This window comes from Eleginops maclovinus, chromosome 4 (assembly GCF_036324505.1).
Source record: "Eleginops maclovinus isolate JMC-PN-2008 ecotype Puerto Natales chromosome 4, JC_Emac_rtc_rv5, whole genome shotgun sequence".
Taxonomy (NCBI): Eukaryota; Metazoa; Chordata; class Actinopteri; order Perciformes; family Eleginopidae; genus Eleginops; species Eleginops maclovinus.
In genome coordinates this window covers 12,865,730-12,883,491 of record NC_086352.1, presented here as the reverse complement: position 1 = coordinate 12,883,491, position 17,762 = coordinate 12,865,730, and the positions used below count along the sequence as shown (strand labels likewise).

The following is a 17,762-nucleotide window of genomic DNA, read 5'->3' as shown; positions in this document are numbered from 1 at the left end:
TAAGAGTTGAATTAACCTCAATAATAGTCAATTAGGCTGTGATCAATCAGACTGATAGATCTAAGTGACAGCACAGATGGACTGAGATGGGAGAGGGAAAAGAAGAATGGAAGATGGAGAGACTTGGAACGGGGAGGAGGAGGACAGGAGGAAGGGTGGACAGGGCACAAAGAGAGGAGGCAGGACACATTTGGAGCTCTGCTGTTTTATCATTTTGTGGATACTGATTGAGTTCTGGAGTCAAGATAGTTTCTTCTCCATATTTTTAGCATCATTGTCTGCATGTAAAACGTCGAGATATGAGTAAGTGAAGGCCGCCTTTATAGTCACTTCACAAAATCACTTCACCAAAATAACGTTTTAGTGTCTAATCCATTAAACTGCAAAAGGACAGACACATCTGCCCTTGAATACTTATTTGGGGTGTTGCGTATTTATATTTGTGAGTTGACTAGTTTCAACTGGAGGAACTGGCCTCGATTCATCCACTGGCCCATGAAACTGTCTTCTGCTTTTAAAGGGGATGAGAGTGGCTGATGTGATTGTCCATTGTTGTGGCCCACAACCAACTCCACCAGCTCATACAACATGTTTCCTGCTGATAATGTATTCATCCTGTTCTTTTGTCTTTTTTTTTACTTTTCACCTGCTGCACCTTGTTGGTGTGAAACTCAGCGTAAATACCAGCTGATTAAAATATAGTGCATTGACACAGAGAGCAACCCTTGAGCAAAACACTGCAATGGTCTGCGTTGGTGTAAGTTGTGTTTATTTTTGTGTTTAAAGTACCTTGAATTCGTTTCATAAATAAACCTGCCTTGCCTCAAAAAGTATGAATCAGTAAGTCCTGTTTTAAGTGAATCAAAAACGATTGCTCTCATACACTTCATTTACTTCTGAGGAAACTTTCCATTGGCTAAATCTGGCATATTTCTGCGTATTGCTGTTGTTTCTGCTTATACATAAATGAAGTAATGTAAATTACATAACATACACATAGAGGGAGGGATTCTGTCTTCCAAATAAGTAAACTGAGATTTGATTTCTTCCCTTTGTTATGTAATTATGCTACCAATGTGTTGTTGTAGCTTTTATTGTTAGATTGATGTATTGTGATGAACTACTAAAGCTGTTATTGGTATCACATTTGTAGTATGGTATATAACATAACCTTTAGAAATGATATAACATGCCTGGTTAGAAAGCCTAATGAAAAAATACATTAGCACTTAATGAAAGAGAAAGATCTCTACTGCACATGTCATTTCTGCAGGGACTTGACTTGTTGCTTCAAACTGTTTCAGTAGCATTTACTACCTGGCACCACATCAAAATATAACTGCAGCAATGAAATATTTCTACCCAGCAACAACCATGTTCTTCCCCTGGTAGCAACACATTTAAATCCCCAACAGGACGCAAGGCTTTTGGGCTTGATTAAGAAGTTTGTGCCACATAGACAGAACAGAGAAAAAAAGTTGAAAACTAAAGTCAGTCCAGATCACCTTGCCCTTGATCCAGCGCTAAAAGGTAGAACTCATCTCTCCGTCCCTATATCATCTACAGACCTTTTACGGCTTTCTTTCGTCTCTTGTCCTCTCTCCTCCTATTGGGCCGGGTTTTGGCTTATTGGACACAAAATAAAAATACAACCCGTTAGCTGCCATGGCAGCAAATGAGCCACCATGGCAACAAACGACTTCAGGAAGCTACCAGCAAGTATTACAGCATTTTTATTGGATGGTTAGACTGCGGACTGAAATTGTGCACCCTGATTGGCCGACAGAGCTACTTGGCGGGTGCATCTACTTGGGGTGAAGGGGCTAAGTTGTGTGAAAGTGGGCAGTAATTAAAACCAAGCATAAAGCTGTCAATAGGAGCTTATGACCCAGTGTAATTAGCCTAATATGATTTCTCTCTCTGCACTGTGGTGTGCTAAACTGAACTGACTTATCGTCCTTGTGTACGCCTGAAACACAGACAGAGAGGAAGAGAGCCAGATAGGTACATAGAGAGATTAACAGCTCAACAAAAAAAAAAAAACAGGCCGAAAAATAGAAGCAACAGGTGGTTAGTTAAAAAGAAATTCTGAATATGAAAAGTTACATTGTTTCTTCGCTTCTCCATCACTAACATAAACACAATCACACACACTCATGGATGTTTACGTGCACACACAGAGTAATACTGTGTACATGTGTGTTCACACTTATACCACCACCTTGTCCACGCACCCCAATCCCCCATTGACAAATCCTCAGGGGACGTGTAGCGGTCACCATTAAAAGGTCTTTCCAAAGCAAGCCCTGTTACCAAGGGGGATAACAGTTAATTCGATTGGCTGGCTGGTAATCAGGAAGTGGGGTGCTCTGAGGGCTCAGTGATTAATGGTGCTGTTGCCCGCCCGTCATCTCCCAAAGCTCCTCCTCCCTCCCTCCTCCTGTCATAAATTAGGACCCTCGTAAATAAAGATGGCACCACAATCAGGCAAACTCAATCAATTACACAGGTTCTCTGGCCTCAGCTCGTACGTCTGACAGGCAGGAATGCTAATGTTATTGTTGCTTCCAAAGGGCTAGCCTGTCAATTAGCGTACCAACGCACAGCACAATAGCATGAATATGGACCACACCATTTAACACCTGTCTGATTACATGTGTTTGTGTTGCTGTGTGTGTGTTTGTGTGTGTGTGTGTGTGTGTGTGTGTGTGTGTGTGTGTGTGTGTGTGTGTGTGTGTGTGTGTGTGTGTGTGTGTGTGTGTGTGTGTGTGTGTGTGTTGGCGTGTATGGTATGGAAACACTTTATAAGTTGAGGTTTGTAGGGGATCTGTGTGTCTGCGTGTGCGACTGGACTTTTAGACACATTTCATTTCAAAAACAGGCATCATCGTCTGATGCATCACTCAGATCAGATCTCAACTAGAAATTAATTACTCCACACTACCCTCGTAAATCACAATACAACTTTTCACTCTGTTTCTACAGTCACTGTAGAGGACAATCACTTTTCATATTTCTGTATGCAGAACACATGGGCTTGCATTTGTTTTAATTGGAATTGTTTTCTGTTTCACAACAGTTTAGCATATGTGCAATCGGAATATAATGTTCAAAACTTTGATTATTTATTTTCTAAAATAAATAAGAAAAAAGTGAAAAACTGCAGGTATGCATAAAAAAATCCAACTCATCTCAATTGGTTCCGTACTTTTAAGTTTACCAGGATAAACCCGTTTGAAGTTCCTGTAGGCCTAATTCTTCTTTTCCAAACAAACCCACACATAAATGCACAGAGCAGTGTACCTGGTACTGGTATACAGTATATGGCTGGAGTGCTCCATCTCTGCAAGTGGTAGAGGTATTCCAGTAGACAAGTGTCGCTGCTTCACGTCCCAGGGTATCAGTGGTATGGTCCAGTTTGCGATACACTTCGTAGTGAAGGACTCTACCATTAGGCTGAGCTGGAGGGGACCAGGTGAGCAGAAAGGTGGTCTGCAGGCCTGTGTGTGAGTCAGGCTGGAGGTCTAGCAGTGGCACTGTTTGTCCAGCAGGGGGAGCCTCCAGAGTGAGTACAGAGGACCAGTCACTGGCGGAGCAGCCGAGCGCTGTGCATGCCTCCACCCTCACCTCATACCTACACACACAAACACACACACACCACACACACACACACACACACACACACACACACACACACACACACACACACACACACACACACACACACACACACACACACACACACACACACACACACACACACACACACACACACACACACACACACACACACACAAACACACACAGGCACATGATTTGAAATGTCATAACTGAAAAGATTAGATTAATTGCTTAATATACATCAACATTTTGGCAATCCAAGACGGTGGTACTGGTGTACTGAGTGTACAGCTAACATAAGATCTAAACACTGCAAACATTAAGAATAAGAGCTCAGCAAGTGAAGCAACTGTTCAATCAAAATCACTCAACCAACAGCATGTTTGAAACGTCTCAGACGGATATTTATTTAACCACATTACTCGGTAATTAATTTGGAAATACTGCTATTTGGAGAGAAAAAAAATGTAGATGAAGGAGAGGAGTGAGGGGGAGAAAAAGAGTGGGGAAGGTGATGAAGATGAGTTGAATGGATAGAAGGTCATCAGAGAGGGGGAGCGATTTATAGATGATAAGGTTGATGAGCTTTTATTATCTGAATCTTATCACCACACACACACTCTCACACATTCAAGCACACTGACACACAACACCCACACATGTATATGTACCCTTACACACACAGACATACGCACATATACATTATTTTGTTTACACTGAACTGATGTCACATGATGGATGCATGACCACTGCTTAAAGGGTGACTCATTTTTATCTACCTTTGTCTCTCTAATTCTTGCTTTGTAACATCACAACAATGTCCTTTTGACAGCCCGTTTGAGAGGTTGTTTTTCAATAAGATATTAGCATTTTGCTAAGTGCATTACTATTTTAATTTATTGCACAGGCTGCAGAAATACAGCATTTGACTTATTTATTAATTATTATTAAGTATATAAGGGTCTCCTGACTAAGACAAATGACGAAACAACACTGCGGTTAGAACCCCGCAGTGATGTTCATCCTTTTTTAGGTTCCCTAAGACGATTTTCATTTGAAGTTATATTTAAAAAATATTGAAATGTACTGGTTTCTGCCTTTTTCCTATTTATTGACTGTTTTTAGGAAATGTTAGGTTATTATTGATTAAAATGATAATCAAATAAACAGAGTTCTGCTATGAACTGTTCAAAGAGTCTACCAAAATGTTTTTTTTGCCACCAATAGATGGCACTATGTTCCCTTGTTCTCATATTTTTCTTCATGACAGTTTTTATAACACCAGGGGATAGGAAATAGCTTTAAAACATTTTATGTTGGTGCTTTGTATTAACCAAAAATAAACATACACATTATTTCGTCTTATATATGAGCTATATATTCATACACTTCTGCATACAAATCTAAATGTGAACAGGGGTGTAGATCTGTTTTGAGTGACCTGTGGTAAGGAGCCAGCCCATGCAGAGTGGTGTGTCGGGCAGAGAAGTCACCGTCCTCTGGAGTGAACACAGTGCTGGTGCTGCTGAGATGGACTGGATCTCTTTGATGCACGGTGTAACTCAAAATCTCTCCATTGGGACGGGCCGGAGTACTCCACTCTACCCTCAACTGGAAACAACATAAACACTTCTTAACATCGACGCAAAGACAGTAGAGATGAATCTCAGCATTAGTGATGACATAATCCTGCTGTTACTTATATGGACTGAAGAGATGGATGACTACCTGGCTTGGTCCCAGAGGTGTCAGTGTGGGAAGACTGACACCGGAAGGAGCTGACGGGTGAGTCTTTGCTGTGGCTGCCGCGCTGCTCACTGCACCTCTGCTGTTGTTGGCCCTCACAACGTAGCTGTATTCAACGCTTGGCAAAAGTGTAAAGTCGTTGTAGTGACTCTCTGTGCCGACATAGATAACCTCACCGTCTCTGCGGAGTTCATATCCCGTGATGATGCCATTAGGGTGCTCTGGTTGTCTCCAGCTAACCTCCACTGATTCTGGACCAGTGACCTTAAAGGAAAGTTGAAAGGTCAAGTTAAACAGAGCCATAAGTAGTATAGCAAAATGTAAAACAAAACAAATCCCACCTCAATGTTTTACCTGTTTTATAGATGATTAAATATTCAGTGTTTATGAGGTTAGGTAAATGTGTGCATGAGGCACAAAAGGAGTTCTATTGACTTTGGATGATTGATATTTCAAAGTCCAATTTCATTGATTCTTTCTGAACTATAGCCAAATATTTAGGTATTGTACACTTAGTAACATGTGTTTTATTAAGTGTCTAAAGTAAGCAAACACACCTTAAGAGTCGGGGCGGTCAGGCCAGTGGGAGGAGCCTCCTGTGTCACTACAGATATCTGGTCACTGGTGGTGCACCCACCGCTGGTACAAGCTGAAAGGACCAGATGATATGACGTGTGTGGCTGCAAATCTGACAACACTGTGTGTAGGTTTATCCCACGATAAGCTTCCTGGTTGTTCAGTTTCAGCACGTATTCAGTGACCTCTCCATTCTGTGTCAGTGGTTTACTCCAGGAAATGTTCAAACTGTTGGATGTGATGCTGTCCACTGCGGGAGCTTCCACTGTCGCAGGTGGAGCCTGCAGAGTTGTGATGTTTGTGTGAGGGCTGGTGATGCAACCTTCAGACGTGCAGGCTATAATGGAGTAGCTGTAGAAATGAAGAGAATAGAATAAAAGTGTAATCATTGTTAGCAAAAATCACGAGTTTGTTCATGGTTGTTATTTCCATAAGCAAGCTTTAGGTTAGTACATTTGAGAGACACGATGGTAAGGCAAGCAGTACCTATATGTTGAGAACGGCAGGAGGTCTTCATCGGTGTAGCCGAGCACAGTGGGGTCAAAACTAAATGAGAAGCTGACATTGTTTCTCTGAATCCTGTAGGACTGAAGTATCCCATTGGGCTCCAAAGGAGGAGACCAGGCAACCAACACTTTACTGGGCTGGCCTTGGAGGTGACTCACTGTCGGAGCAGCCAGACCACGAGGGGGGGCCTGTTTGGTTGTAACAGCTACCCAGGGGCTGCGGGTGTGTCCGGCAGAGTTGTGAGTCTGGACACTGAACTCGTACTGTGTCCAGGGACGCAGACCAGTCACTGTATACTGTATGTTAGCCTGTTGTGGGGATGATTGTCTGAACAGTACCTGTGAGAGACAGCCGGGGATTATTAAGGTTGTACAGCACGACACAATATTCATTTAAAAACTCAAATTTATATGGATATTGATGGCATCTAGGCATTCTTTCAGTGTAAAGAGAAATGGTCAAATTGACCATGAACTGTCTTTAATTTCACCTACCTTTCCTCTGTCAACATCCTCTTCATTACTTCTGTCCGTCACTACTTCCTCCAGACTTCTCCCAATTAAAAAATACTCTTCGATTGGCCCGTTGGTTTGAGAGGGAGGGCCCCAGGTAAGGGAAACACGGTCTGGGCCAACCATCAGAGGCCTGGGAGGGGGCTGAGAAGCAGGTGGAGCTGCTGCGGTGGTGACATGCTGAGGCAGGGTGCGTGTGCAGCCTGCTAAGGTGCAAGCTTCAAGAGTCAAAGTATACATGGTCCATGGCTCCAAACGGCGAAACAGGAAGTTGCGTGATAGGCCGCTGAACTCCAGGTTCCCCTCACTGTACAAGTTGTACATCTGGAAAGGGAGCATGGGTAAGTAGTGGAGGGGAAAGAATAGTATGCAGTCAGTGGGAGAGAAGGAGAGAAACAGAAGTCATATTGTAGGTGGGTCATATTATGACAAAGTGGAAATAGAGGAGGGAAAAAGACATCAAAGAAGAAGATAACATAGTTTTTTCTGTTACTATTGGCACAGATGCAGGCCTATTGCTGTGCATGTAGTGTGTGTTAGAATATATGTAAAGAGTGTGTTAATATGTGAATAGCTGAATCACAATTAGTTTTGTGTCTTGTAAGTTTGTAACTTCAGTGGTGTGTATAGGAGGAGCACTATGCCTCTCGTCATCCCCTCAATTCTGTGTTTACACTTGGGTACGTGTTCTGGGTTTGTGTACTGTGTTTTGGAGGTACCCTGATAATTCCATTAGGAGCACGTGGCTGATCCCAGCTGAGCAGTAACGCCCGTCCCTGCTCTCTCTGCTCCACCGTGAAGTTAGCCAGGCCAGCAGGAGAAGCCTCCAGAGTCCTGATGGATACCCAGCGACTGGACACGCTACCTGAAAGGTTAAAAAACATCTTTGCTCAATGAATGTTTCAATGGTCGGAGCTGATATTAATATCATTGACACAATGGTAATAAAACACTTATAATAACAATAATTCAGTGCTTCTAAAATTATTTCTGCTTCTTTCCATTCTTGCTTTGTCTCCCTCTACAATGACCCGCACAAATGAATGCAATTAATTGATCAAAAAATGGACAAAGAGCACAACAAACAACACACATTTATTCTGTAGTTACAGCAATGATTTTGTTACTGTGGATAGTCCTGTAGGGAAAATCTGATGTTGTGCCTTGTTCTTGATATTTTAAATGAGTTATTGATCATCATCAACTTACCTGCCTCGTTCACAGCTTCCACTCGTAGGCTATACTGACTGTACGGTTCAAGACCATAGACTGTTGCTTCTAAGACTGAACCCTGAGAAGGAAAGAGAGACGTCAGTGATACATGACGTGATATATATATATATAGAGAGAGATAACATGTGTATAACTTCAGAAAAATATGAAAATAAAAGAGAAACATGTAGGAGGTAAGGATGTGCTGGAGATACATGTAGGTATAGGGCAAAGAGATATGAGAGAAAAGAGTGAAGACAAAGGAACGATTGGGCACGAGTTAAAAGGAGAAAGAAAAAAGAGCGGCAGGGATTGAAAGGGACACAGCAAAGTGAGCAGCGTGCCACAGCAAGAGGAGAGAGCGAGTTAGTTACACAAACAAATCCTGCCTGATTAAAAACCAGTGCATCACTCATTAAAATGGGGAATGAAAAGGAACAGTGAAACAATGCAGAGCTAAGATGACATGACATGGGATTTGTGATATCAACATTTCAACATCCAGGCTGTGCCGTGGTAAAGTAAGTACACACCAGAGAAGTGGCAGAGACAGAGAGACTGGCAGGCAGACGGCCATCCCTTATGGGTGAATTCAAAGCTTCCAGATTGAGTGTTTATGTCACACATGCACCATTTCATATCACACACACACACACACACACACACACACACACACACACACACACACACACACACACACACACACACACACACACACACACACACACACACACACACACACACACACACACACACACACACACACACACACACACACACAGGAGGAGTGGGTCTGCCAGTAGCTTTAGGCAGTGGGACCAAGCCCAACACCCTGGCAGACACTGGGGCAGTGTGTTTGTGTGTGTGTGTGTGTGTGTGTGTGTGTGTGTGTGTGCGTTTGTGTTATACAGTGGGAACACCATTTACTAATTGATAAGAGACACACTGTTGTTTGAAAAGGCCCTGGCGTGCAATGACATGGTAGTGAGGGAGCACTAGTCTCCGGGACTGCCTGTTTGTTTGTTATGACTGTGAGCTTTAAAGCAGCTATGAGACTGATGTTTATGTGTGTGTGTGTGTGTGTGTGTGTGTGTGTGTGTGTGTGTGTGTGTGTGTGTGTGTGTGTGTGTGTGTGTGTGTGTGTGTGTGTGTGTGTGAACATATTTCTGTGCTTGTACAATTTTTTTCATGGGTTGAGTTTGCAGTTTTGAAAAGCTTGTCTATTCAGGACTGTATGCTTCCACATAAGCAAGCATATGTAAAGAGATTAACTGGTAACCAACTTCAATGCAGCAGCAAGAGGATCAAAAAGGCTCCAATAGAAACTGAATCAAATGAAAACCCTGACAAATCACCGTAGCGTAGCACCAAGGATGAACTGTCTGAACACCAACAGAAAGCATGTATTCACTGTTTTCATGTCTGGGAGCCAACGTGTTTTTCATCCACAGTAAAATAGGATTAATAAGCCCCTAGACACCTAGACACGAGCTAAATCCTCTTGCAAATCAGAGCACTTCTCAGTAAAAGAGGGAGGGAGGGAGGGACGCAAAGAGAGAGACACAGGGATGGACAGATTGAAAGGGAAAGGGGCGGTGGTAGTGAGAAATTAAGGCAGAAAGAAAGAAAGAATGATCGGAATAAAATTAAGTATACATAAGTAAGGCGATGTAGGACAGAGAATTGGAAAAGAGGGACATAAAAGAGAACGAGGTGAGTGAGTTAATAAGTGATGAAAAAAAAGAAGAGACAGAAGGTTGGGGTGTGAGAAAGAGTAAGGCAGGGAGAGATTGAGCGAATGGTTAAAAAAAGATAGAAGAAAGCTAAAGTGGGAGAGAGAAAAAAGATAGATGTGGCAAAAGGGAGAGACAGATTAAGTGAGCGAGAATGAGAGATCTCTCTACCTTAAAAGCCAGTGAAATATGTGAGGCATGTGGCCTATAAAGCGGTTAACATATGCACATTGTCAATAGCAGCATCTGGCGCTGGCAGCTTTTATAGGAGCATGGAGACTCTGCTACACGCCTCTAGATGGCAATACATTCAAACACTTTATCACTGAAACACACCACATTAACAGCCCCCTAACACACACACACACACACACACACACACACACACACACACACACACACACACACACACACACACACACACACACACACACACACACACACACACACACACACACACACACACACACACACACACACACACACACACACACGATCAAGCACTATGAAATTCCCCACCTCAGCCTGCTAAGTGCACACAAACCGACACACATACAGATGCGCAGACAGGCAGTAATCAAATGGTGCAACACTAAAACACATACTATTGCATTACATTAACAGCTCCCCCAATAACTGTTTCTCTCTCATACATACACATGTGCAGAGACACACACACCACACGCTTTCATAGTATCTTATAGCGCACGTATTACGGAAAATGAAGACAAAAACACACAAACAAAACAAAATAAAGACATAAAAGGAGTTTAAAATGACAAAATACCATGCAGTTTGAATAGAATTTTCCAACTTTATTTTTGTCTGGTTTCATATTTCATGTATTTATACAGAATCTGACCTTGATGTCTGTAGGATTGAACAATAGACGCATTACATGTCTGTTTATTTTTGGATGCATGTCAACTTTAGCACCAATTGAGGGGCTAGAGTTGTATTGTAATCTATCAATAGGTATTTATACTTTCATTTTGTAATATTAATATAGGTTGTAGTGTAGGATTTTACATTTTTACTGCAGGATCAGCAGGATGATAGCTGGCATGATTGTCCTAGACTGCAGCTGAGTGTAGCTGCTTTTGACAAATTCTCTTTGAAACTGTCCAACACATGAAGACCACATGAATCGCTACAATGTAAAATATGAAAGCAAAAGGTTCTCGTCAAACTAAATTCATTGTACATGTGTGTGTGGATGATCAAAGTCACTGGTTAATCATGCCAAATGCAAAAGAACAGAGGGAGCGCAAGAAGTCAAGAGAGAAAGGGAGAGATGGGGGGCAGCAAAAGACATTTCGACAGATATAAAGGAAAGAAGGTGTAAATAAGACAGATGTAGAGAAAAGGAGACAATGATAGGAAAAGAAGAGAAGAGACAGGAATAGGTCTCACTAATTTAAACATTAAAGAGTCCTCAGATCTTACATGGTTCAACACAACTTAGCACTGAGGGCAAGGAAGCAATTTATTCAATCTTTAATTTCCTTATTCTGTCTTCTCTTTGGTGTGTGAGCTGAGCTACAGCAGGGGTCCTATGGATAGTGTGTGTGTGTGTGTATGTGTGTGTGTGTGTGTGCATGTGTAACCTATTTTCCATGTGCTCCTTGAACCTGGTCAGATGCATTGTTATTGGTATCTATTTGTGTGCATCTGCATGTATCCTAACAAGCTCACATCTGCATGCATCTTGTTTTGTACCCATGTGTCCCTAGAAGTGTGTGTGTGCAAGTGCATAGCTGTGTGTGTGTGTGTGTGTGTGTGTGTGTGATATTCAGGTGGAGAGGCATGGTGCGGCCGGGGGGACAGTGTGTGATACTAATTAAGAATAACCATGTGTATTTGTCAAAAGAATTATGCTGATTATCTCACAAAGGCCCCAGCACTGGGCCCCGCAGAGAGTCAGAGACAGAGAGATGGACTAACATTAGCATATGGCTACACACACACACATGCATGCCCGTTAACACACACTCTTTCTTTCTCCCTCTTTGTCTCTCACTCACACACACAGACATGCAGGTAAAAGTAAAGTGAGTGCCTAAGAACATACATCAAAGAACCATGCCTAATGATAGGTGAGTGGGGTCTGCTTGGGCTGCTTCAGGATGTTTCTCTTCACAGGCCTTTTGTGGCCTCTCTGCTCTGTCATATTAAGTCCTGGAGAGATAATAAAGCACCCTGCTGGTTTACCTTTTTTATGTGCCTTAGTTCTTTCAGTGTGTGTTAAAACAGCCTAGGATCAGATAAGCTTCAATTCAATCCAATTCAGCTCAATTCAATTCAATTCAATTCAGTTCTTTAGTCCAGTCTATTAGGACAAGCTGTGCCCTGACCAGCCCTGTGAGAGCAGTAATTGTTTTCGGAGGTTTCTGAGGTGAGCCAGTGAACCACACGCTGCTCTCTCGCGCCCCATGCCAAGCTCTAAAGCCAAGTTTGTGTGTGTGTGTGTGTGTATTTATGTGTGCATGGCTAATTCAATGCCGCGGGAACAATTGCCCTGTGTCTGTTTGCAAATGCCCTGCGTGGGTGTCCCTGCAAGTCAGTGTGCGTTAGACAAACCCTGACACATACAGAGGACCGTGTGACACGTACACACACATACAGAAACACACCCACAGACACACAGAGTGCCATTAGGCATGTGTTTTGTCTGTGGCCAGCACAGACATAGAGAGGGACTGCAGGGGTCTGAAGCAGGCATGCCCACTTCTCACCGACAGCCATGATTGGCTTTGGCGGCTCCAGACCCCAGGATCAGCATCTTTGGTGAGTTTGTATGCATGAGTTTTTGTGTGTGTGGTGGGTGTGTGGGATGTGGCCCAAATTATGTTGAATGTCGGACGGTATGAGTAAAATACATACATATTTCCTGAAATTGGAATAAGCGAGCATGTATTTGACTACAAATTGACACAGATAGGTGAAATTGTACAAAAATACTTTTCCTCTATTTAGTTTTTTATTGCTGTCATTGAGTGAGTACAGTTAAGGAACAAACTGATGTAAAAATAAGATTAACTAAGGTCAATTTTTGGGCAGTGTATGAGTTTTCCCATAACCGGTTGGACTGGCTTTATTTGGGAAGACAAAAGAGACCTCTGCGTAAATAAAAAAACTAAATGTTGACATATATAAAAGAGAAACAAACACACAACATCCAAACTCTGAAGAAATATTTGCATTGTGTTCCAGGTTGTAAAGATTACAGCCTCCTGCAGACTACTGTCAAATGTAGGCTATATCCCACAGCCAAAACCAACACTTTGACAAGGATTTCGTTAGTAAATGTCACACACACATAAACCTTTACAATATTCAACCACAAGAGTTCACTCAGCCATCACACATATACAATATTTCCCCCTTCTCTCTTACAAGCCTTCACACTCAGCATTCCTCTAAAGTGATATCCCAGTTGCTGCACTAAACAACCATTAAGACAAGTGGAGAGCACTACACTGGATAGTGTGGCCTCTTCTCAGACAGACTCACAATAACACACAACCTGTCATTACTGAGGGGAAGAGAGTGGTTGAGAGAGAAAGAGAGAACAGGGAGAGAGAGCACAACGAGAAGGAGGAAGAGGAAGTAGAGGAATATAAACTCACTTGAAAAAAAAAATCACTTGAAAGACTGAGAGGGAGACTGAAGAAGAGGGAATGAAGGGGGGTAAAGATGGAGGATGAGAAAAACATAAAAACTATAATTTGTGCCAGAGGTAGAAAACGCCGGATGGAAATGTAGTGATGGAGGGAGCAGTATGCAGCGTGAGAAGGAGGAGTTGTGACAAAGATGAGGAGAAAGATTGCAGTGAGGAGAGGAGGGAGTGATGCAGCCTGATTATTTGGCTGTTTATGCAGAATGCCGAGAGCCCTCCAATCAGACATGGAAACCTCACACTAAGGGGTCTGATAGGCCGAGGGCCCAACAAACTCTGCAGCAGTCTCCTTATTCTCTCCTCTAACCCTTCCTTCCTCTCTTCACCTGTCTCCTCCTCCCCTCTCAACCCTCTCTCCTCACCCGCCTTGCACTCAGCTCTGCATTGCTCTCTTGCCTCTGCTGTTTTGTCTCCCTCATTTGTTAAAGGGTGTCACTGGGTGCAAGGGCAAAGCCTTGTTATCCCTTTTTCTTTGACCACCCTTTGTCCTCCACACTTTGGAGGAAGCAACGCAAAGAGGATAGCTGTACAGAACATAAGGGAGGGTGCAAAAGCAACAAGTGCAGAAGTGAAGCTGTTGCACATGTTTCTCTGCTACAACAGAACAATTTGTTTTATCTACAGAGTGAACCTGGCCAAACGTTTAATTAAAATACATCATGTCCTTACAGCCTTTTAGAATATCTGGATTTTAAGGCTCTGAAAACTATGATGGCTGAAAAAGCTCAATGAACTCTAACCGAACACAAAATAAATGAAAATGAAAAACAATGTCTTTACCATTTGGCGAAATGTGATGTGCAAATATAAAATACACACATTAATAATGGGTCCTTCGATCTACGAGATAAATACTAAAGGACGTTTAAGAAACATGCTTTCCTTTTGCCAGCCTGAGGTTTCCAGGCATCAGTATCAGCAAAAAAGTAATTTCTCCAGGCAAATGTAGCAATAGGCCTACTACCACACCTTCATTGCTTTTATACTTCTGGTTTTATCATACAAAGAATTTATAAAGGATTTGGTCACTTTTGGTAAGAGCTAAGCTAGCAGTTTCCCCTTGCTTGAAGTCACAGTAACTCATCTAAACCGCTGCTGCAGATATCCATCACACTGATAAAAAAGTGGTATCAAATTTATTTTTCTAAATCCAGGAACGGAAGTGAATTATGTACATTTCCGAAAGTGTCAAACAACTTCTTGACCTCAAGTTAGCTCAACCAGGAAACATTCAAGCTGAATTGTTCTGAGAACTTTGAGTGATGCTTTCGTCTCACGTATTAACTGCAAAACTGTATCCTCACATCCTCATATCCAAGAAAAACGTGTGTCAGTCTGTACACACCTGCTAACACACATTATTTGCAAACAAGGCCTCTACATTCATAGAATGTGCCCCCAACATGTGTTTAACACTATAACATGTTGCTCCAAATCTACTCATTCAACACATACAGTGGTATGCAAAAGTTTGGGCACCCCTCTGAGATTTCATGACAATTTGCTTTTCCTTTATAATAGAAGATCACAGCAACAACATTTGTTTTCCTACAAAGATGTAGACGTTTTAGTGTTTTCCAGACCAAAATTCTTAGGGTAGCATTACATAGTTTTATTATAATAAAATAAAATGCAAAAAATGGGATGTGCAAAAGTTTGGGCACCCTTATAAATAGCATTCATTTCAACACCTGTACGGATTTATAGCTGACAGGTTGCTGCACAAAATTGCTTTGATTAGCTCATTAGACCTTCAATTACAAAGACAGGTGGAACCAATCATGAAAAAGGCTATTTAACATAGGTAATAGCTGGCTGTGCCTGGCCTAGGTTCTTTCTTAGGGAGTGGCAAGATGGGGACCTCAAAACAACTCTCCACTGACCTGAAAGCTAAGATAATCCAACATTATAAATTAGGAGAAGGGTACAAAAAATTATCTGACAGGTTTAAACTGTCTGTCTCCACAGTCAGAAACGTAGTTGTGAAATGGAAGGCCACAGGAACAGTCCGTGTGAAGGAAAGATGTGGTAGGCCGACAAAAATAGGGGAAAGGCACAGGCGAAGGATGGTGAAAATGGTCACAGAGAAGCCACAGACCACCTCCAGAGAACTACAACAACATCTGGCTGCTGATGGTGTAGTTGTTCACCGTTCCACAATCCAGCGTACTTTGCACCAGGAAGAGCTCATTGGAAGGGTGATGTGCAAAAAGCCTTTCCTGAGTGTTAATCACAAGAAGAGTCGCATGAGGTATGCAAAAGCACATCTGGACAAGCCAGAAGCATTTTGGAACAAAATACTGTGGTCAGATGAGACCAAGATTGAGTTATTTGGTCATAACATGAACAGGTATGCATGGCGAAAAAAACACACTGCATTCAATGAAAAGAACTTGTTGCCCACTGTAAAATTTGGTGGAGGATCTATCATGTTATGGGGCTGTGTGGCTAGCACAGGTACTGGAAAACTTGTTAAAGTTGAGGGCCACATGAATTCCTTACAGTACCAGGAGATTCTTGACAAGAATGTTCTAGAGTCAGTCACAAAGTTGAAGCTACGCCGGGGTTGGATTTTTCAGCAGGACAATGATCCTAAGCACCGATCAAAATCCACCAAGGAATTCATGCAGAAGCACAGGTACAATGTTCTGGAATGGCCATCCCAGTCCCCAGACCTTAACATCATTGAAAATGTATGGATTTATTTGAAGAAGGCTGTCCATGCACGGAGGCCAAGAAACCTGACTGAACTGGAGACGTTTTGTGTGGAAGAATGGGCCAAAATACCACCTGCCAGGCTTAAGGGACTTGTCTGTGGCTACAGGAGGCGTCTACAGGCCGTTATTGCAGCAAAAGGAGGCAATACTAAATATTAATGGAATTATTTCTTAGGGGTGCCCAAATTTATGCACATGCCTATTTTTGTTTGAATGCACATAAACATGTTTCTGTTTGACCAATAAAAGTTATTTCACTACTGAGATGTTTCTGTTACCATAAGGTATAACATATGTTAAAATGAAGTTGCTGCTTCAAAAGCTCAGCAAGTGACAAACTGATGCAGTGGTTTTCCTAAGGGGTGCCCAAACTTTTGCATACCACTGTATGCAGACCATCATGTCACAACACAAAGTCTGATAACATGTCCATACTTTCATATGCCTCTTAACTATGCATGCCTGAATACACACATTCTCACTGTGCAGATGACACACACACACATTCTGAAACCTCAGGTCGGTTTTGAGACACAGTTCGCCAGCTGGCCCTCGCTGTCCTGCGCTCTCTGACGGGCTCTTAATGGTAAACTAACAGATTGTAAACATGCTGCTAGCTCTCTCTCTTTCTCCACTCTCTTTATTAATCACTCTCTTTCTCTCCATCTCCTTCTCTCCATTTATCTCTCTTCCTACCTTACTCTCTTCCTCTTTCCCCTCTTTTACTTTCCTCTTACCTATGTTCACTTCCCCCTTCCTGCTCTATCTCCATCCTTCTTTCCTTTTCCTCCTTCTCTCTCTCTCAATCTCTCTCTCTCTCTCTCTTGCTTTTCCTGGGGTATTTTTTAAACAATGTGTCCTTCATGTACGGTTGGTTACGGGGTGTACAGAAGGACATCATTAGCGCTGGTGGTTAAGCTGTAATTTACACCATTACCGAGGTAGGGGCCATTTTTATTGCCTAGTAAATTTCAGCTCTGAAATATTTAGACCATATGGCTCAATTTGTGTAATAACCTTAATTTCCAAGCACCCTTCAGCTCCCTTCAGCGCCGGCTGTTGTTGGCGGATGGCGGAGTGGTGTGTGTACACACTCGTATATGTGTGCACAGATTGTGGTTGGAGCAAAGACACACACACACAGCAAAAATGTAAACGCATACTCTACACATAACCTCTTACAGAGACATTACACACTCTGCCACGCTCTCACTGATTCATTCATTCACACACACTAAACCATACGCACACACACGCGCGCACACGCACACGCACACACACACACACACACACACACACACACACACACACACACACACACACACACACACACACACACACACACACACACACACACACACACGTATGTATGCATGGCGGTAGCAGATTAATAGGGTGTCAGCTTGTGTTTGGGTGAGGGAGCGTCAGGCGTCGGCCAGATGGTTCTCAGGGATGATGA

General features: G+C 42.5%; 1 protein-coding gene across 1 annotated transcript in view; it reads right to left on the bottom strand.

Annotated features, from left to right (window-relative positions):
- Nucleotides 1–17,762, bottom strand: part of ush2a (Usher syndrome 2A (autosomal recessive, mild)) — a 181,106-nt gene that overhangs the window by 7,232 nt on the left and 156,112 nt on the right. Inside the window, 8 exon segments of the mRNA XM_063880598.1 lie at nt 3,304–3,634; nt 5,063–5,232; nt 5,350–5,631; nt 5,925–6,294; nt 6,430–6,788; nt 6,945–7,286; nt 7,682–7,823; nt 8,168–8,253. Of these exon segments, the coding sequence (XP_063736668.1) occupies nt 3,304–3,634; nt 5,063–5,232; nt 5,350–5,631; nt 5,925–6,294; nt 6,430–6,788; nt 6,945–7,286; nt 7,682–7,823; nt 8,168–8,253 (2,082 nt within the window).